Below are 17527 nucleotides of genomic sequence, written 5' to 3'. Positions count from 1 at the left end.
GGAAGCTAAGGCTCAGAGAGATTATACAACCTTCCTGAAGGCACATAGCTAATAGATGGCAGAATCGGAATTTTAACCTAGGTAGGATGTTTTGATTTAATGATCAGGATGAGCTGATTCTCCAGCAGAGATTTAGATTGCATGATAGTGACGGTGGCACTAAGCGGCCACCAAGCTCCTCTAAGCATTGAGGGCAGGGCTTGATCTCTTGGGTTCACTGCCTCTCAGCAAACCAGAATTTGTTAAATGATCAAATGCTGGTGGGGAGCCTAAGGGCACAGATGAAGTGTGAAGAATTACCGAGACACACCACAAGGACAGCTTAGGGCCTCTGCTGGGGGAATAGCATACCCCAAAATTCGAGTCCAGCTGGAACCTCAAAGTGTGACCTTATTTGGAAATAGGGTCTTTGCATATCTAATTAGTTCTGATTATACCGTGCTGGATTAGGGTGGGCCCTAAGTACAATGACTGGTGTCCTTATAAGAAGGCCATGTTACAACGAAGCAGAGATTGGGACGGTACAGCCACAAGCCAGGGGATGCCAAGGATTGTGGGCAAATACCAGCAGCTGGGAAGAGACAAGGAAAGATTCTTTCCTAGAGCATTCAGAGGAAGAAGGCTGTGTTGACACTTTGATTTCATACATTTAGCCTCCAGAATTTGCCAGATAATCAGTTTGTGTTGTGTTAAACCACTCAGTTTGTGGTTATTTGTCAAAGCAGCCCTAGGAAAGGAACAAAAGGCCTGAGAGTTGGTTTTGGGGAACATGGAGGAAACTCTGGATATCATGTTAATTTTGAAAATGTTTCTACAGAACGAAAAGTATTTAGTTTTTTTTTTTTTTTGGCTAACATGTAATGTTAAAATATTTTGAAACATGTTGAAAAAACTAAACAATATCAGTATTATTACATTAATAGTTTTAATAATAATTAGTACAGTATTATTGAACAGTATTAGTATTGTAGGGTAACTGCTGTAAGACTCCACAATGTAAAATGGCTCAAACAAAATAAAGTGTTTTATAATAAAAAAAATTAATGAAAGCACTTTCAAGCTAATTTGAATTAGTTTCCCAAGTTACCAAATTATATTTACTGTCGTTAGGAATGTTAACTGGCAGGATCTTTCCAGAGGGCAATCTAGCAGTAAATTGAAGAAGCCTTTAAAATACAGCAGACGTCATGCCGGTTGACCCAGCAATTTCTCTTCCTTAAATTCTTAAGAATTAAGGTAACGCTTAACTAGATAATTCTTTGTTTTTTCAATTTTAGAACATTTTTATTACCCCCGAAAGAAACCCTGTAAACATGAGTCCTTCCTCATTCTGTCTCAAATCCTCCTCCCCTAACCCCACCCTCGGCCATAGGTAACAACTCTATAGATTTGCCTATTCTGGACATTTTGTGTAACTGGAATTATACCGTATGTGTACTTTTATAATTGACTTTGCACTTAGCGGCTGTCAATGTTAAGCGCAGACCGGATTTCCCAAACTTGCGCGGTGGGAGTCGCTGGTGAAATTCCTGTAGGTTTCTGTGGGTCTAGGGAGGGGTCGGGCAAGTGTGGGTAATGCCACTCGGTAGTTCTCAGCCCGGACTGCATGTCAGAGTCACCTGGGGAGGTGTTTCCTTTTTTATTACCTGAATCAGAACCTCGGGGGTGGGGCCAGGTGCTAGTTATTTGTAAAGGTTCCCCATGAGTTTCTAACGCTCTACCTGGGCCCAGAATAAGCCCCCTAGCTGCAGGCTAAAAGTGGCACCGCAAACAACTTTGTAAACGAGTATTTATTGGTAACCTTTTCTAGAAATCTTAAAAGAAAATAACCATGCACAAAAGCTCATAAACAATACGATTCCACTTTTGCTATAAGGAGTGTAAAATCAGAAATTAACATTGATTATGAGAAACGCGTGGCATCTTCACTTATTTGCATTTACAGTATTTTCACCATGAACAGTCATGGATGTTACATTAGGGAAACTATTTAGCATCTAAGATCCATTTTTCCAAACAACAATGTAGCCAACATTTACTGGGACCGTCTGGTGCCAGACACTGCCCTGGAGACTGCTAAGGGGTCCGCTTTCGCTGGCCGTGGCGCCTGGCTGGCGGGCCGAGGACCTAGGCAGTGCAAGTCCCAAAGCCTGCCGGCCCGACCCCGCCCCCACTTCCGGCCGCTTCACCCCGCCCACGTCGCCTCTGAGGATTTTCTCCCTGGCTTCGCTCCAGCAGCCTCGCTTTCGCTTGGCGCTGTCCCTCTCCTCCGCAACGGTCTGGCTTCCCCGACGTGTTTTGTTTGCGACGCTGTCGTGTAACAGCGCGCTTTACGGCCGCGGGGACGAAGCGGGCCGGCGCTAGGGCCACTCCGGCCGGGAAGCAGTGCAGGCGAGCGAGGTTGATGCCCGGCGGCGGGGTGAGCGCGGCGTCTGGCCGGCTTTTCACCGCCGCAGAGCAAAGGGGGGCCCGGGAAGCGGCAGGGTCGGCGTCTAGGAGCGGCCCGGGGGGCTCCGGCGGCGGCAGAGGCGGAGCAGGCGGTCCCGGGCCGGGGAGCGGAGGCCCGGGGTGCCCCGCGGGCAGGATGAGCCTGACCCCGAAGGAGCTCTCGAGCCTGCTGAGCATCATCTCGGAGGAGGCGGGTGGCGGCAGCACCTTCGAGGGCCTGTCCACCGCCTTCCACCACTACTTCAGCAAGGCCGACCACTTCCGCCTGGGCTCGGTGCTGGTCATGCTGCTGCAGCAGCCAGACCTGCTGCCCAGCGCGGCGCAGCGCCTCACCGCGCTCTACCTGCTCTGGGAGATGTACCGCACCGAGCCGCTCGCCGCCAACCCCTTCGCCGCCAGCTTCGCGCACCTGCTCAACCCTGCGCCTCCCGCCCGCGGCGGCCAGGAACCTGACCGGCCACCGCTCTCAGGTACCTTCCGAAGCTGGGTGCGCGGTGTGGATTTGGTTAGATTCGGCGGTTTTCCACTTGCGCTTTTGGGAACTCACAAGGGAAATTAACTCCTTCTGAAATAATCATCCCCTTTTTCCTCCACCCCACTCTCCCCGCTACTCTAAAGTATGGAGAGATGGTAATTTAATTACAAGTTCATGGCACCGAAAATTATTTCTCTGTACAGGTCGCCAAATAATACAGTTCAGTGAAGCGCTTGACACTTTTAGTGTGTCAAATACGGTTCATTTTTCTAAAGCCCATCTGGGGAAGTTACAACTAATACACTGGATCTGCCTTCGGTTTTACGTCTCAGAGGAGTACATAGAAGTCAGTATTAAGATCCCAAATAAGTTGTCTGGGAGGAAATACACATTAAACACTATTTAAGGATTTTGCAGCCATCCTCCTTGGTCTCGGGTGTCCCTGGGTAATGTGATGGGGGTAGAGGATAGAAGGTAGTCTCAAACTCTCTGGGTTAGAAGACGCATGACTACTGGACATTATGCTAAGTAAGACACAGAGGGGGTGATGATAAGTGGACTTCGAGGACTTAGGAACTAATGTAGTGGGAAAAGCAGGTAGTTAGACATAGGAAACAACTTGATCTTACAGTCCTTAGCCAGTGGGAGAAAGGGCAGATTGCTCTGTAGGTAGGGCCTGCTATGCAGTGAGTCAAGGTTAAGGCAGTAGATTTTGAGGGGTCTTTTCATGGCACAGGAGGGCTTCTACATTTTAAGCTAGTTAGTGTTCCTGCCTGTCAACCCATCTGGATCTCAAGCTTGCTCAAATTGGTTTCCTGCAGTTGATGCCCTTGTGTAAGAAGGGCAACTTTTGTGTTGGACTGAGATGACCTTAGGGTACAGGTACTTAACCTTGCTTTCAAGAAGTTTGTGACAGCCCAGAAAGTGAATGTAACACATAAATGTATGGTCAAAACCCAACACCCTAGGGTGCTCAAATTAGATGATTGAGACAGTGTGGGATTTGGGTCATAGGACCCCTGTGAATTCTGAAGGGCAGGTTAGGCAAAGGAACCCGGACTTATATAATGTCATTCTCAAAAACAGCGAGTCTAAACCTGCAGCTAGTCCGCAGACTGCATGGTAAACACAAAGTTGCTGGGGGAGGGGCCCTAGGCAGATGCCGGGGAAGGAATCCATGGTGGGTTGGTGGGTTGTTTAACCTTTCTGTGCCTCAGTTTTTTTATCTGTAAAATGCAGATAATAATAATTCTGAGCTAATACAATCATTACAAAGAATAAAAGTACCTATAAGTGTTACCTAGTGTCATTACCATTATTAATGTAGGTAGGGATGGTTGGTAAATACACAGAAAACAGCAGTGCCAAGCCCTGATATTGTACGTTTAGGGTGAACCTTTAATGGATATATTTTTAAAAAGCTTTTCAGATGATTCTGAGCAGAGTCGGGGTTGACAATGTATCTGGAAGTAAGAAAGATGGCTTCCCTGCACTCAAAAAGCTTGCAGTCTGGTTGGGGAGAAATAAACATAGTCATACATAACACAGCTTGGCAAGGACTGTGCTAGATGTTGCATACAAAATGCTGGGTAGCACAGAGGAAGGAACGGCCTGTGGAGCTGGAGAGATTTGTAGAGGGCGTGGTATTTTTGCTGGATATTGGTTAGGGATAGGGGTGGGAGGCAAGGGTGTGACTCTGCCAGGTATTTTTGAAGAACTGGGTATAAAAGTTGAGGGATTTTGTGCAACTGGATGGGAAGGGAGTTTGAGATGAGGTTGGGGAGATGAATTGGGACCAGATTATGAAGGGTCTTGTAGTGATGTAGAAGTTTGGGTTTAATTCTTTTGTAAACGAGTTAAGTGATGTGATCAACTTGTACTCTAGAAATATAACTAAATGGTAAGAGAGAGTGTGGAATGTGGGAGGTGGGTAGGCAGGGGTCCAAGCTGGGAGCTGGGGACATCAGAAAGTGTGTCCTGTAGTCCAGGCAAGAGAGAGGAGAAGAGTGGGGATGGAGCTGAGGGAATGCAGCCTGATGACTGCTGTGGTTGGAGATGAGGCTTGCTGAGCATTTGCATGTGGGACATAAGGGAAGAGCATTCAGCATTTGGGAATTTTGTAGCTGCATTGTGTATTGAATTAGGTACATGAAGTGTATTTGCACTGCTGCTGACCGCTTTCTTCCATTTATTCAACTTCTACACAGTGATTCCAGAGGAGAAAGAAAAGCATTTCTGAGTGCTGTAGTTTTTACTATTTGTTTTTGCTGGCCTTGGACTTTGCAGTAGTTGAGGCACTTTAGAAAATGAAGTTCTTGCTGGGCGTGGTGGCTCAGGACTGTAATCCTAGCACTTTGGGGAGGCTGACGTGGGAGAATTGCTTGAGGCTGGGAGTTTGAGACCATCCTGAGCAACATAGTTCATAAATGTGTATATTTGGTTAATCGAAACTTAATTATAATTTAGTCCTTCAATATATATGTGGGTTGAAGTGGCAAGTAGGAAATGATGATTTTTACCAGCTTCAAGTTAAGTTTTAAAAGTAACCATTGGAGAAATTGTTATACATTTTTGTTTACAGGATTTTTACCTCCTATAACTCCACCAGAAAAGTTTTTTCTTTCCCAGCTGATGCTGGCACCCCCAAGGGAACTCTTCAAGAAGACGCCTCGCCAGATTGCGTTGATGGAAGTTGGAAGCATGGGCCAGTCTGTGGACATCAGCGGGCTTCAATTAGCTTTGGCTGGTAAGGAGTACTCAATGGTTTGGGGATTCTTGTGTGATCATAATAGGCCTCTTTTGTTGAGGTTCTCTACTTAAAATGTGGGTCTTTGTGACTGTGATAAGAGGTTAGTACCCTCCATAAAAAAAAAAGCAGTTTCAATAATTAATTGATCACAGCTAGTTACACATTCTTTTGTTTCTTCTCCACTCCCACTGCTTCACATGACTAGCTTGTAAAAAAAAAAAAAAAAGTTTCAGTATTGGATCCTTAATGGAAATCTTCATTTTTGGATGCTAATATGGTATATAAATTCATTTTGAGTTTTCACTTGGATTGCTTTTCCACTTTTAGAAGAATGCTGGATAAAATTTAGTTTTTTTTTTTAAAGTTCTGTTTGGGTGACTTAATGTTTATTAAAGTGTCAGTACTATCCAAAACAATCTACAGATTCAATGCCATTCCTGTCAAAATACCAACAGTGTTTTTTGCAGAAATAAAAAAATCCGTGAGAATCTCAAAGGACCCTGCATAGCCGAAACAGTCTTCTCTTAGCATCCTTGTTGAAAGTCAGTTGCCCATACATGTGAGGGTTTCTCTCGGGGCTTTCCATTGATTTACATGTCTGTGTTTATGCCAGTACCACACTGTTTTGATTACTGTAGCTTTGTACTGAGTTTCGAAATCAGTAAATGAGACTTCCAACTTTGTTTTTCTTTCTCAAGATTGTTTTGGCACATTCTGTGTTACACATAAAAGCAAATGAATGAGTACTTTTGAAGCAGACAGCCTATTGTGACAGAAAATACTAGGAGGACCTTCTTGAACTGATGGTCAGAGGTTCTCTGAGATCTGAAGGGTAGGAGGAGGCACTTTTTGCTTGCCTGCATGGGCCTTGTCACTCGAGAGTGATTCATTAGGTTGAAGGTACATAAAAGTACCTATTAGCCACTAGTGCCAGATATAATAACCTAATAATAGAAATAAAATTATTTGCTTAACCAAAGATAATTTGAAAACTGGATACAGATGTGATGTATATTCTGATGAGTTAAGACTGGTATTTGATAAAGTGAGAATCCAATGTAACTTCCCTTTCTACTTTTGATGACAGAATCAGCCTGCAAGAAAGTTGTGAAGTGCAGAAAGGAATATAGAAAGGAATATATAAAGTGCAGAAAGGAATCCATGCCTAGAGTAAGAACTGAGAAGTTTGGCAGAATAGCTTGTTGTCCTCTACCCAGATTGGAGATGTCCTAATCCATCCATTTTCACAAGTGTAAAAAAAAAAAGCACGTATTCCTTTCTGCTCTGGGGCTGGCCACACAGGTCTTTTTTGTGGGGGCCTGAAATTCAAGTGTCTGACAGTGGGGTCCCTGGAACAAGGTGTGTTTATGGATGATGTAGTTTGTGTTTTCATAACTTTGAAAAAACAAACAGACATGTTAAATCTAAGTGACTACAAGGGGTGGAGTTTTACCCTGTTAACGATGACGGTGTTCATTTCAGAGGCTTTGTTTTTATTTATTATTTATTCCTGACAAACACCAACTACTAACTAGTTTACCACATAATTTTCCAACTTAAAATTTTTTCCTACATCTTGGTCCATAGTATGTTAACTTTTTGTACTTTAGCAATCTGAGATGAAAAGATGGTATCACAGGATAATTTTAGTAAGCATTTTTCTTATTAAATGAGGTTGAACATCTTGTCTGTGTCTGATGTCTCTGGCCATTTTTCCATTGGGTTGATGATCTTTTATTAATTTTTGTAACTCTTTAATCAGGAATTTAGCCCTCTGTGCTTTAAAATGACAAAATCTGAAATAGGGAACATAAACGATGATACATTTACATTTTAAGGAATTATAATTAAGTGAACCTGGTGCAGTTGCCATCCGGGTTAAGAAATAGAGTATATTCAGGGCCCAGGGGCTCCCTGTGTGTTTCTCCCAATTGCTGCCACCCTGTCACTAACCTGACTTTTGTGATAAACATTCTCAGTGTGCTTTATAGTCTTCCCTCCTGTGCATGCCTGTAGTTTTATTTTGCATGTCCTTGGACTTTCTATATATAGAGAGAGTCATGCTACATTTATTCTTTTGTACTTTCCTTCCGTTGGACATTATTTGAGAGATGAATCCATGTTGATGGCATGTCACCGCAGTGAGTGCCTTTCATTGCTGTTGTGGTATATTCATATAGTGGAATACCAAATTCTTTATCCATTCTACTGTTTTTTTTTTTTTTTTGAGACACAATCTCGCTCTGTTGCCTGGGCTAAGGTGCCGTGGTGTCAGCCTAGCTCACAGCAACCTCAAACTCCTGGGCTCAAGGGATCCTCCTGCCTCAGCCTCCCGAGTAGCTGGGACTACAGGCACACACCACCATGCCTGGCTAAGTTTTTCTATTTTTAGTAGAGACAGGGTTTCACTCTTGCTCAGGCTGTCTTGAACTCCTGAGCTCAAGCAATCCTCCCGCCTTGGCCTCCCAAAGTGCTAGGATTACAGGTGTGAGCCACTGTGCCCAGCCCCATTCTAGTATTGTTGGACATACTATTGCTATGAGCATTCTTGTACATTCTTTTGGGGCACATGGGAAAGTTTCTTCTGGATGGAAATATATACACATGTAAAACTTTACAAGGTAATGTCAAATTGTTTTCCAAAGTTGTGCCATTTTCATTCCCAGTAGCAGTGTGTGAGTTACCTTACATCTTCTTCTGCATTCGATAATGTCAGGTGTTTTGATTTTTGCCATTCTGCTGGGAGTGTTATAGTATCTTGGGTTTTAACTAAATTTTCCCTGGTTCCTAATGGGCTTAAACATTTTTTTTTCAGGTGATTATTGGCCATTCAAGCCTTTTTTTGGTAAAATTCCTGTTAAAGTCATTAGTCCATTTTTTTCCTGTTGTGTTCTTTGTATTTTTTATTTAATTGATTTGTTGGAATTTAAAAATATACAGTAAGTCCTCACTTAACATTGCTGATAGGTTCTTGGAAACCATGACTTTAAGCAAAATGATGTATAGCAGGTCCTTGAATAAGTCCTTTCATTCAACATTGTTTTATTATAACATTGATAAGAAAAAAATTGGTTTTATTATACATTTGTGCCACTTAAAGTTGCAGTTTCCAAGAACTTATTGATGTTAAGTGAGGACTTACTGTATACACACACTCTGAAGCTGGCTCTTTGTTTTTATGTGTTGCATATAGCCTTCCCTAATTAGTAGCTTGTCTTTCCACTTTCCTCATGGTGTCCTTAATTTTAAAATGTCTCCTATTTTGATCTTTTTCAGAACGCCAGTCTGAATTGCCAACTCAAAGTAAAGCTAGCTTCCCTAGTATTCTCAGTGACCCAGACCCAGATTCTTCTAATTCTGGTTTTGACAGCTCAGTTGCCTCTCAGATCACAGAAGCTTTAGTCAGTGGACCAAAACCACCTATTGAAAGTAGGTATATAGAAATTAGTTTTATACTCTTGGTTTTATTCTGTCAGCATCCTCTGGACTTACCAGTTTTTTTGAGACATCTTGTTATTTTCCTTGCTACTGGAACTTGAATTTAATGTGAAACTTACTAGTATAAGTGTCCAGAACATTTAAGAAAATTACACACCAAGTTGTTTACTATGTATCTATCATAAGTATACCTGAAGATATAATTTCTGATTTTACTGAAATGTAGCTTATTACCTTTTTGCTTTATACCTCTTTAGTAATCTTATCACTGTCATTATCTCCACTTTAAAGTTTTATCTTACAGCTCCTAATTTAGTTTAATTCAAAGACAAGACCTATTGAATTTGAAATAATATAGCTGCATCTTTTGATTTTATAGGTTTCTGTGTGGTTTGAATGATGAAGGCATGCTTTGTGCTTAGATATAAGAACATGTTTTCCAGATTATAGTGTCACCATGAGGTTGAAACTTACACAGTGACTTTTTATACCGTTTGATTTACAGTAGATCTTTGGCATAAATGGTTAAATATTTGGTTTTAGCTAGTCACAAGTGTGACTAAAGGTCTATGGCATATAATGGTTTCTGTTTAGTATCTGCTTAGGCTCAACTTTGGATGGTATAGGCCACCCAGAAGTTATGTAAAAAGCAAAGCACTTGTCGTAATAAGTGAATCTAGCCAAACACCAGACATCCCCATGTCACAGGAACTTTCTCTTTATCACATAAGTAGTACTTTTCATAAAGTTTAAAAACTTTGTTTTTTGTAAGTGGTCTGAAGAAAGATTCAGATGCTAGTCTTGGTGATGTAAGTGAAGAGACAGTAGAGATGTTTAAGATAAAGTGATGATTCTTGGCCAGAAAATAGATGTTTTCAGTAAACTAGAGAACAGACTCTCAAATTCAGCAGTGGCTAGGATCCGTGATGGAATAAGCCGTCTTCTGCCCTACGTGGAAACCAAAGTAAGTGTGAAATTGGTTCAGCAGAAGTCCTAGCCAGCATTTATTTCAGCGGGTTTATAACTTAGGGATGAATCTTGTTTTATAAAATAGTTAAGAGTTGAGGTACTTCATTTTCCTGTTGTACTTCTACTGTTTTGTGAAAGTGAATATGGTATTTGTAAATTTAGGGGTTTATGCAAGTCTCCATATTCATTTGAAAATGTGAAAAGTCAACCATACTCTTTTTTTTTTTTTTTTGAGACAGTCTCACTCTCTTGCCTGGGGTGAGTGCCGTGGCGTCAGCATAGTTCACAGCAACCTCAAACTCCTGGGCTCAAGCAATCCTCCTGTCTCAGCCTCCCGAGTAGCTGGGACCACAGGCACGTGCCACCATGCCCGGCTAATTTTTTCTACATATATTTTTAGCTGTCCAATTAATTTCTTTCTATTTTTGGTAGAGACGGGGTCTCGCTCTTGCTCAGGCTGGTCTTGAACTCCTGAGCTCAGAACGATCCACCTGCCTCGGCCTCCCGGAGTGCTAGGATTACAGGCATGAGCCACCGCGCCCGGCCCATACTCTTTTTCTCTTTCCATTTTGTTGCCATGTAATTTGTCTTTTCAGTTACAAGATGTGAAGATAAAACTAGTACAAATCAGTTACCACAAAATAGTGGTAACTAAGAGCAGGATGTGTGAGGACAAGTAGTATTTCATTTTCCCATCAAAAGACTTACCACTCTAGTGGTTGTATCCTTTTGCTATTGAGGGGTCAAGCTCGAATTCAGAGTTGTCAGATCATGGCATGCTTTCCTCTCCTCTCTCCAGAAATTACTGGATTTGGTCTCTGGCACCATGCTGTTAGTGTCCTTTCATTTCCTTGTTTGTATTCTGAATGAAACCCTGACTTGCTGTATCATTCCTGGTTCTGCTTTTGAAGCATGAGAGTTTTATCACATTATCCTTGTTAAGAGAGGCCTCGGATACTCCATCAAATGAAATGTGGGTGAGATGTGTAAAGGTGTTAGCTTACTGATAAATGCAGTCAAATATTACTGCTCTCATTACAGGCCATTTTCGACCAGAGTTTATCCGCCCCCCACCTCCGCTCCATGTTTGTGAGGATGAGCTGGCGTGGCTGAATCCCACAGAGCCTGACCACGGCGTTCAGTGGGACAAGTCCATGTGTGTGAAGAACAGCACTGGCGTGGAGATCAAGCGAATAATGGCCAAAGCCTTCAAAAGCCCCTTGTCTTCTCCCCAGCAGACACAGGTGTGTATTTATTGTAAACATTTTCTTATCTTTAATCCAGCAAGAGCTTATTTTTGTTTTTTGTGAAATGTTAAGGGAGCAAATAAACTAATACTGTCAACATGAGCCAAAAGTAGGAAGTGGCACAGGTTTATGGATCTTTGAGGCTTTGTTCTGCCCTTTCCCCTTTTGGTAAATTTGCTCTGGTGGCGCAAGAATCTGATGACTAAAAATGTTTCAACTCTTGGGGTTTTTTTGTTTTTTGAGACAGAGTCTCACTCTGTTGCCTGGGCTAGAGTGCCGTAGCGTCAGCCTAGCTCACAGCAACCTCAAACTCCTGGGCTCAAGCGATCCTACTGCCTCAGCCTCCCGAGTAGCTGGGACTACAGGCGCGTGCCACCATGCCCGGCTAATTTTTTTCTATTTTTAGTAGAGACAGGGTCTTGCTCTTGCTTAGGCCGGTCTTGAACTCTTGAGCTCAAGCAATCCTCCTTCCTCAGCGTCCCGAGTAGCTGGGACTACAGGCATGTGCCACCATGCCTGGCCTAATTTTTTCTATATATTTTAGTTGTCCAGCTAATTTCTTTCTATTTTTAGTAGAGATGGGGTCTCGCTCAGGCTGGTCTCAAAACTCCTGAGCTCAAACAATCCGCCCACCTCAACCTCCCATCAACTCGTTTGTGATCAGTTTGTCCTGGGAGAGGTGGGATGGCTCTCAGTTTTTGGCACCCTGTGTGCCAGCTGGGCACTTACATTGTTACATTTAAGCTGGACAGTAGCACTTCTGAGGGTAAGAGGAAGTGTTAATATTTGATACAGGAGGAAAATGAGGCCCAGGGAAGGTAAACTAGCCCCCATCCCCCAGCTGGTTCATGGTGGATTTGAGATTAAAAGTATGCCCCACTGCCCAAGTGCAATACTGGACAGCTCCCCTCAGGGGAAAGGCAAGGACATCCCTGACCACCTCCCACCTTGGCCTCCGCAGTAGCTACAGATGGGACTACAGGTGCATGCCACTACACCCAGTTTATTTTTAAGCTTTTTTTGTAGAGACACAGTCTTGCTATGTTGCCCACACTAAGGCAAGGATGCTTTTGTAGGAGCTTTCTGGCTGATGAATTTTATTCAGTTTGCATACTTCTAAGTTAGAACTTGTTGGGAGATACTGACATCTCCAAATCATCTTGGCACCAGAAATATTATTTTCAAAGTCAAATAATTAATGTCTATGTTTGTCCTTCACTTTGCTTATTAGACCATCCTGAAACAGCCCACTGTGGAAGATACAGGTGGATAGGGAAAAGAGTGTAGAAAATTTAAAAGAAAAAGTGCTTATTTGGCAGAAAAACTGTGAGGATGCCTATTTGAATTACAAAGTGTAGGTGTGACTTGAACTGTAAAATTCTGCAAGCTGATGATTTGCAGCAGGTCAGCCGTCCCACTTCCCATTCTGCCCCCTTCTCATGTATCTCCACCTGGGTGGGACGGGGTGGGACTGTTGTTTCTGATGTTCCTTAATTTTTGTGAGAATTAGTTGGTCATTAAGATTATTTTTGGTTATAACAGATGACAGGAGAAAAAAATCTACAAAGGACTTGATATTATTACAACTAGACAATACAGTCTGGTTTTATGTCCAGGAAGAGGAATCACAAGCATATTTATAACTTGTCTTGAATGTGTTTGCATTTTAGCGTCTTCAAAGTTCAAATGTAAATTAAACAATGTCAAAACATCATGGTATGATGATGGCTGGAAGCCTAGCGAGTGCAATTATGTGCCTGGGCATGGTGACTTGTGCCTGTAATCCCAGTGACTTGGGAGGCTGAGGCGGGAGGATCACATGAGGCCAGGAGTTCGAGACCAGCCTGGGCAACATAGTGAGATCCTAGCTCTTAAAAAAAAAAAAATAGCCATGTGTGGTGGTGTGCTCCTTTAGTCCTAGCTACTTGGGAGGCTGAGGTGGGAGGATTGCTTGAGCCCAGGAATTTGAGGCAGCGGTGAGTTATGATCACACCATTGCACTCCAGCCTGAGCAACAGAGCAAGACCTTGTCCCTCACCCAAAAAACCAAAAACAAAAGACATCATGGGGAAGAAATTTATACAGTTGTTTAAATGCAAATAACTTTGTAGCTTTTTGTATAAAATACTTGTTTTTGTATGCATGAAAAAAAATTCTAATTTGACTCAAGAACCTTTCTCTCTCTTTAAAAATCTGGTTGTATTTAGCTCCTTGGGGAGTTGGAAAAAGACCCCAAACTTGTTTATCATATTGGCCTCACCCCAGCCAAACTTCCCGACCTTGTGGAAAACAACCCTTTAGTCGCCATAGAAATGCTGCTGAAATTAATGCAATCAAGCCAGATCACTGAATATTTCTCTGTCCTGGTAAATATGGACATGTCCTTACATTCAATGGAAGTTGTAAATCGGTAAGTTTTCATATTTGATGAAATGTGTGGTTATATTTAATATATAGATCCTGATTAAATGGACAGGAGGAAAAACCTGTAATAGCTTTTTTTCCTGGTATTATTGCCTAAGATAACCCATTAAAGAAATAACCTGAGCCTTGGCGTTCACTACTTGCGAACTTAGCATCCATTAGTAAGAACTCTGAGGGTAGGATTTCAAACATAGTTAGCGTTTATAGAACATGTAAATGAAACTTAATTGCTGAAATTTATTTCCCTATACATAGTTGTATCTTCTTTGCCTCTATACAAATACAGGTATTATATTAATTATTTTTTCTTGGTGACTAACAGCTATAGTATGGAACAGTATGGGCCTTAAGAGCTGAGAGAATTCTAGGAATTCTAGAAAGCTGTCATAGAGATTCCTTGTCCCCTTTTCTCTTTCTTTACTCCAGTCTCCTTACCTTGCCAGTGGTTTGCCTCAGATAGTCCCTGATTGAGGCTTTGTATCCTGAGTTCCCTTTTGTGTGGTGTCTGTTTTGGATGGTAAATTACGTGGTCCTTCTGCTATATGGGGAAATCCACTCTTGAGTGCCAGACACCTAAACTGCAGTTAGAGCACGTTTTTTTGAATACCTGTTTGTAAGTTGGAGATTAAAAACCCACTTGAAATTGAACTAAAAAATTATGTCCTCCTAAGTTTATCAAGTGGTAAAATGAAGCTTGGCTGGAAGCCCAGGGAGCGCAAGTATGTATGCGAGAGGGTAGTGTGTCCTTTCGAGGGTAGGAGAGGGAGGAAGCCTGAGACTTCCAAATTAATTTTTAACTTTGTCTTTGGTCACTGGCAAAACTGGTTAGATGCTTTTTGAAAACATGCTGTGCTGCTTCATTTCTGCCTCTTCTCATCTCTTCTTGTTCAAGTCTTTCTCCTTCCTATTAAGTCAAGATTTACGCTTCTTTCAGTGGCCGAAAAAAGGACTTCTGTTCAAGTCGTTTGGATTGAGCAAGCTCCGAGTGTTCACTTCTCCCCTTCACTGTACTCTTGTAGCAGTTACTGTCTATACTGGACACCTGGGCCTTCATCCAAGAATAACTGCATCTTTTCATCATCGGGATTCTAATCTCCCTAGTATTTTGGAATGTCTAGGACAAGGTCCTGTTTTTTATTTTTCCCCAGCACCTATCATAGTGCATTCGCCTTAAGTGTGAAACAAGTCAGTTGCTGACACACAAATCTCAAGTGACCGCAGTGGCCCACGGCACTGTTTCCCTAGAGCAGTAGTTCCTCAGTATCTTATAGAAAAAGGTTTTGAGGTCAGATAAGTTTAGAAAAGGCAGCATGTATGAATCTTCTTTTGGAAATTCATACTTTATAGTTAGCATAGCAAAGGCTTTGCAACAAGCCCTGTTTAATGTGACCTAGTGTTTCCCAGACTTAATTCAACATGGAATTCCCACCCCCACCCCACTTTTTCTTCTTTCCTTAAAACATTCCATGTAATCCTTTGGAAAATACTGACCTTGGCCTTCAGGACTCTGATTCTAGTCTATGCCATGCCTTTGTTACATCCCAGCCAGGTCTTTCTGTTGTGCTTCTGAATATGCCATACTAATGCCCGATTCCAGGCCTATATGCTGATTGGATTGCTATGCAATTACCAGGATTACTTCTCAGGTTTCAGTTTAAGTCACTTGCCCTTCTAAGTCTTTCCCAAGTCTCCTACATTACGATTATCCTATTTACAAACCCCTCATTTTAGCATTTGACTACATGGCGTACCATTCATGTACTAAATTTACACCTTCCTCTCAGACACGTTGCCCTTTCATAGTGTTTATCTGTAATAGGACTTTAGTAAACGTTACTTGAATGCTTATTGATGAGGATATATGGGAGCTTGGAAGATAATAGACTATGACTTACGATTTAACCAAGAATACTACAGGAGAGTACTCAAAAAAATAATTGATTAATGAATGATTGCTACATGTAATGCTAAGTATAGACATAAAAAAAGTGTTATTTATGAGTAAGTGGATGTGGCTCTTAGGTGTACTTGCCTAAGTATATTTAAAACTAAGGAATTGATCGCATATCATAAATTTCCACCAGATCACCAAAGGAAATTTTATATTTTATGGTTAACAGTAATTTTCAGTGTTACCAAATAAAATTAACAGCCCAAATTTTCTTTTATGAAACAGACTAACTACGGCTGTTGATCTACCTCCTGAGTTTATTCACCTTTATATATCAAATTGCATCTCTACTTGTGAACAAATTAAGGATAAGTATATGCAGGTAATAGAAATTTTTATAAGTTTTATAAATTCTTGCCAGGAAAATGGGCACACTAAAATTTGCATTTTCTTTTTCAGAATCGCTTGGTGCGTCTTGTGTGTGTCTTTCTCCAGTCCTTGATCCGTAACAAAATTATTAATGTACAGGACTTGTTTATAGAAGTACAGGCATTCTGTATCGAGTTCAGTAGGATACGAGAAGCTGCTGGTCTTTTCCGGTTGTTGAAGACATTGGATACTGGGGAAACACCTTCTGAGACCAAAATGTCAAAGTAATACCTCATTGGAACCACCCATTAATTCATCGTTCAGCTGTGATTTAGATTTTAAAACTGTTCAAACTAAAGTGGATTGCTTGGTCTAATGCATATAAACAATACTTTATCTACATAAAGCAGTTTTGCTTTCCTGGATGACTTTTTCATTAAGATGAATTTTTGGTAAGAACTTGAGAAAACTTGTCTTTTAGGTGTCTTGCCAATGACTATCCATTAGGAGGAACGGTTATCCCAAAAAAAGATACTGCAAAAAAGTTTTTCTTTTTTTTAGCACTAAAGAGCAAAATGCCTATTTTCGCTTGAAAGACAAACTACAGTCTTCTGAGAAAGTAGGAATCCAGTTTTTCTAAGATTCCAAAGTTAAAAGTATTTAATGAGAGTAAATGAAGACATTCTTAAGAATTTGTGATACTGTCCTTGAAGTCAAAGCATTTTAATGTTTCTGATTCATCAGGTGGCAAACAGAAGTTTGGTTCTTGAACCTACTTATGTATGTAGCTCTTAACTTCTCATTAAGCACAGTCTAAATCAAGGACTGACTTGTAACTTTATCCTTGTTGTCATGGGGACTTAAACAACAGAATAAATGCATTTCTTGGGCTTCGTATAAACATGGGAACTCTTAGAAACCTTTTTCTAGGCTGTAATAGCTGGTATAGTTCTGTTTTTTTTTCCTCAAAGACGTTCTTCTGTTATTAGTCTAAGATAGCCATTTCTTTGTTTTAAGGAAAACTATCAGTCAGTGCTTTGGGAGGTAGTAACACCACTGGGAACTGCCATGTAAATAGCCTGCTGAATGAGATCTGCACCCTCCTCTCTGGGTGGGGGTGGGGTATAGATGCATGTTTGGGAAGTGGAGAGCAGGGTGGCATTGTGTGGGCTGTTACCCCCCATGTGACTTTGGAAAACAGTGCCTTCCATTAAAGTTTTTTTTTTTATCAACTCTATTATCTGATTTATTTTTTACTTGAAGAAATCATGAAAAATTCCTTTTATCAAGGGCACTCCAAAGCATATTTATAGGGAAATAACCTATTCTACAGTAATTACCCTCGAATCCAACACTTAGCCAAAGTTAAAGGAAACCAAGCCTAGTGGTTTTGAGGTGAGTACAAATTCCAATCTTGTAACATTGGAGAAAGAGCAGTACTCTTAGATTTATAACGAATTGGATATTTTAGCTATTTTTATGAAAGTAAGGGATTTTTAAAGTACTTTTGCTTAGAG

The 17527-nt window shown here is 41.3% G+C and overlaps 1 protein-coding gene across 2 annotated transcripts; it reads left to right on the top strand.

The window, feature by feature from the left end:
• The first annotated feature begins 2244 nt into the window (after positions 1–2244).
• CNOT11 (CCR4-NOT transcription complex, subunit 11) lies at positions 2245–16419 on the top strand. 2 transcript variants are annotated; one of them, XM_012642004.1, is made up of 7 exons: positions 2245–2918; positions 5505–5669; positions 8949–9101; positions 11121–11323; positions 13534–13736; positions 15927–16023; positions 16101–16419. In XM_012642004.1, exons 1-7 carry the CDS (start codon positions 2405–2407, stop codon positions 16296–16298), a joined length of 1533 nt encoding a protein of 510 aa, XP_012497458.1. In that variant the 5' UTR covers positions 2245–2404; the 3' UTR covers positions 16299–16419. The 2 variants fall into 2 exon arrangements, with proteins under 2 accessions (XP_012497458.1, XP_012497459.1); XM_012642005.1 differs by lacking the exon at positions 8949–9101 and having other exon boundaries at positions 2332–2918.
• Positions 16420–17527: the final 1108 nt, after the last annotated feature.

The sequence above is a fragment of the Propithecus coquereli genome, unplaced genomic scaffold (genome assembly GCF_000956105.1).
Source record: "Propithecus coquereli isolate 6110/MARCELLA unplaced genomic scaffold, Pcoq_1.0 Scaffold171, whole genome shotgun sequence".
In the NCBI taxonomy this organism is placed as follows: domain Eukaryota; kingdom Metazoa; phylum Chordata; class Mammalia; order Primates; family Indriidae; genus Propithecus; species Propithecus coquereli.
The sequence above is the reverse complement of the archived record's forward strand: the minus strand, read 5'-3'. Positions and strand labels throughout refer to the sequence as shown.